General features: G+C 37.9%; 1 protein-coding gene across 1 annotated transcript in view; it reads right to left on the minus strand.

Moving 5' to 3' along the window:
• Nucleotides 1-288: 288 nt before the first annotated feature.
• Nucleotides 289-2,986, minus strand: part of LOC104958277 (uncharacterized) — an 8,211-nt gene continuing 5,513 nt past the window's right edge. The window contains exon 4 of the mRNA XM_010785998.1: nt 289-611. Within this exon, the coding sequence (XP_010784300.1) occupies nt 435-611 (177 nt within the window). The 3' untranslated portion in view covers nt 289-434. The remainder of the gene's footprint in view (nt 612-2,986) is intronic.

The raw sequence follows: 2,986 nt of genomic DNA on the forward strand, positions 1-2,986 counted from the left end.
TTTTTTCTTGCTGTTAGTGTTTGTATGTGTTTGTTTCTACTGTCTGTGTCTCTCTCTCCCCCCCCTGCCTGCTGGTCTGCTCTACACGGCTGGGAGCAATCTCCAATCAACCACACCTGCAACCAGCTCATCAGCCACACTATGAAAGCCTGCAGCCTGCACTCATTCCCTGCCGGATTATTGCCGTGAACGGTTTGTTGCGTGCCGCTCTAGCTTTTTACCAGCATATTCTTTAACAACTTTGCCTGCTTTTGCCTCACACTCATTTTTATGTCTCTCCCAGGAGGAATCCAAGGCCTTCCACACTCCCAAGACCAGCCAGGCCCCTCTACCCATCCTGGAACAACTGTTTCCCACTACCGCCATATTCCTAGAACAGTGAATGGTAACATTCTAAGAATGATTTTAGAACCAAAAATGTCTAGCTGGGAGGTTTAACCTACCTCTATGACAGGTTGATTGACGACCAGAGTTGGGAAATCTGCAATGTTGCCCAGGATTTCCACGATAGTTGATATGGTATTAGGTGACTCTCTTACTTCCTTCTTCACCTCATTGACATCTTTACTCAGATCCTCCACAAAATCTGGGACATCCTTCTCTTGCAACTCCTAAAGTAAATATTAAAAACATATACATTTATATAATGAGGGATTGTAAACCATGAAAAATACAGAGATGTTTCTTTTCTAGCAACAGCTGCACATTTTAAGCCACAAATGTACAGAAGAGGCTAAAAGAATGTGATTGTGTGAGAGATGGCCGTGTGCTTTGATACAGGGTACTACCATTTGGAGACCTATCCCATATTAACTTAAATGTTATTTTGTTTTGAAACATTGTAATAACAAAAACATATATTTTTATATTTGATCGGTTTATGTCCTTTATATATTTATTATGCATAGTTCGAGGAGCCTGGGACTTAAGATTTTCATTGCCAAAACGACACTGTAGCGACTTTGCACATGGCAATAAAGCCTTTGAATGGTTGAATCTTGAATCCTTAGTCTACTTAATCTGAGCCACCACAGTTTTGACAAGTTTGTCCATCTTTGTTGAAAAAGTATTGATATTTATGTGAATCCTGAAATTGATGATTTACTAGAGGGGAGGTGTATCACTTTTAAACAGTTACAGCTGATATGCAGTGGTGTATTTGCTAAGTACATTTACTCAAGTACTAATAATTACTGTACTTAATTAGCATTTTGAGATACCATTCTTTACATTTGTTGCTACTTTGTATTTTTATTTGAGTAACATTTGCAATGCAGGACTTTTACTTGTAGTATTCCTACAGTGTTGTATTTCTACTTTTACTTAAGGGTACTTCTTCCCCCTCTGCTGATACGACCTATGATTTTGTGCTGCAGGAGTAGCCAGTAAAAAACAAACATTTCACAAAACATCTGCTCTGCATCTGTAACAGTCATTTTAGCCAAAGCATAGAAATAATGCATGATGCATACAAACAAAATAACTTGCTCTAGGGATATAAGATTAAGAGATATAATGATGAACAATGATCAACGTCATTATTTAGTGGGAATGCTGTTAACAGCATTCCAACTAACTGTTCTTCTACGGACGAAAAGTTTATTATTCCGCCGACTTATTTTGCCGCGCTTCTTCTCCCGCATTGAACATCTCAGAAACTCCGTTCAAACATCAAAACGTTCAGCTCGGTCGGGAATCGATGGCTATTACTTTTCTCATTCATAACTTTCATAATTCCAGAGATAAATCCCATAATTCATCACATTTTTTACATTTGAACTTTAACATTGCGCAGCTCGTTAAGGCAGAGTGCGTGATGTCAGAGTTAGAGTGGAGGACAGTTTGAAATTTGCCTTCATATATTTTTTTAAAACTGCCATAATTCCCAAACCCTACATTACTGAGACATAATTTTTCATGACAAACGTAGGAAAACATCCCGTAGCTTGAAAAAGGACAAATAATTAAGCAAAAATATCAGTCCAACTGACATGGTTCAAGGCTCTTTCTGCATGTCAGTCTTTATGCATGACGGTGTTTTTGATAATGGATCCTGACAACTCAAATTTGTACACTGTGAACAAATTATATTATTAAACAAATATATAACATAAATACAAAAAATACTCTAATTTAGTCTCTTTTCCGGCGCTCTTCATCGGTAACTTTAGCATTTCTGAGTGTCCTTGAACGCATCAATATTAGCAGATGCGTCACACCAAGCCCGCAAGATTTATTCTGCTCTGACTACTGCTAGGTAAATTCATGTATCCATAAACACCTGAAGTTTAAAGTGTCAAATTAACTCTTTTTAAAAGTATAACACACCTTTGAGTTGGTTCATAGACTTTTTATTGGCGTGAGAACTGATATTAATTAGTCGAACCGCATAATCCTGCTTTATCCGACCATTTCTTAGTAACTTTTGAAGTACTGTTACTAGACTACAAAGCATTAGCCAAAAGCTCCTGCAGCAGAAACCTATCCGTTAGTGCTATAGCCAAATTTAAGGAAGAGATTCCACCAATACTTAACTCGATAGCATGTCTGCATGTAGGGGAGGAAACTTATACAAAATGTACACCACCCCAAATTGATCATGTTGTTGATAGTGCTACAGATGCGCTGCGAATAAAATTAGACTCTGTTGCTCCTTTGAAAAAGAAGAAAATAAAACAACATAGATTAGCTCCATGGCATAATGCCGAAACCCGCAAAATAAAGCAAAAGTCGAGACAACTTGAACGGATATGGCGTTCCACTAAACTTGAAGAATCTCGTTTAATTTGGCATATTACTCTCAATGAATATAAGAAAGCACTGCGTAAAGCGAGAGCAGCCTACTACTCTTCATTAATAGATGAGAATAAGAATAATGCAAGATTTCTTTTCAGCACTGTAGCCAGGCTGACAGAGAGCCACAGCTCGACTGAGCCTTCTATTCCCATAGCACTCAGTAGTAATGATTTTATCTGCTTTTTTAACG

This window comes from Notothenia coriiceps, unplaced genomic scaffold (assembly GCF_000735185.1).
Source record: "Notothenia coriiceps isolate Sejong01 unplaced genomic scaffold, NC01 NC01_scaffold00028566, whole genome shotgun sequence".
Classification (NCBI taxonomy): domain Eukaryota; kingdom Metazoa; phylum Chordata; class Actinopteri; order Perciformes; family Nototheniidae; genus Notothenia; species Notothenia coriiceps.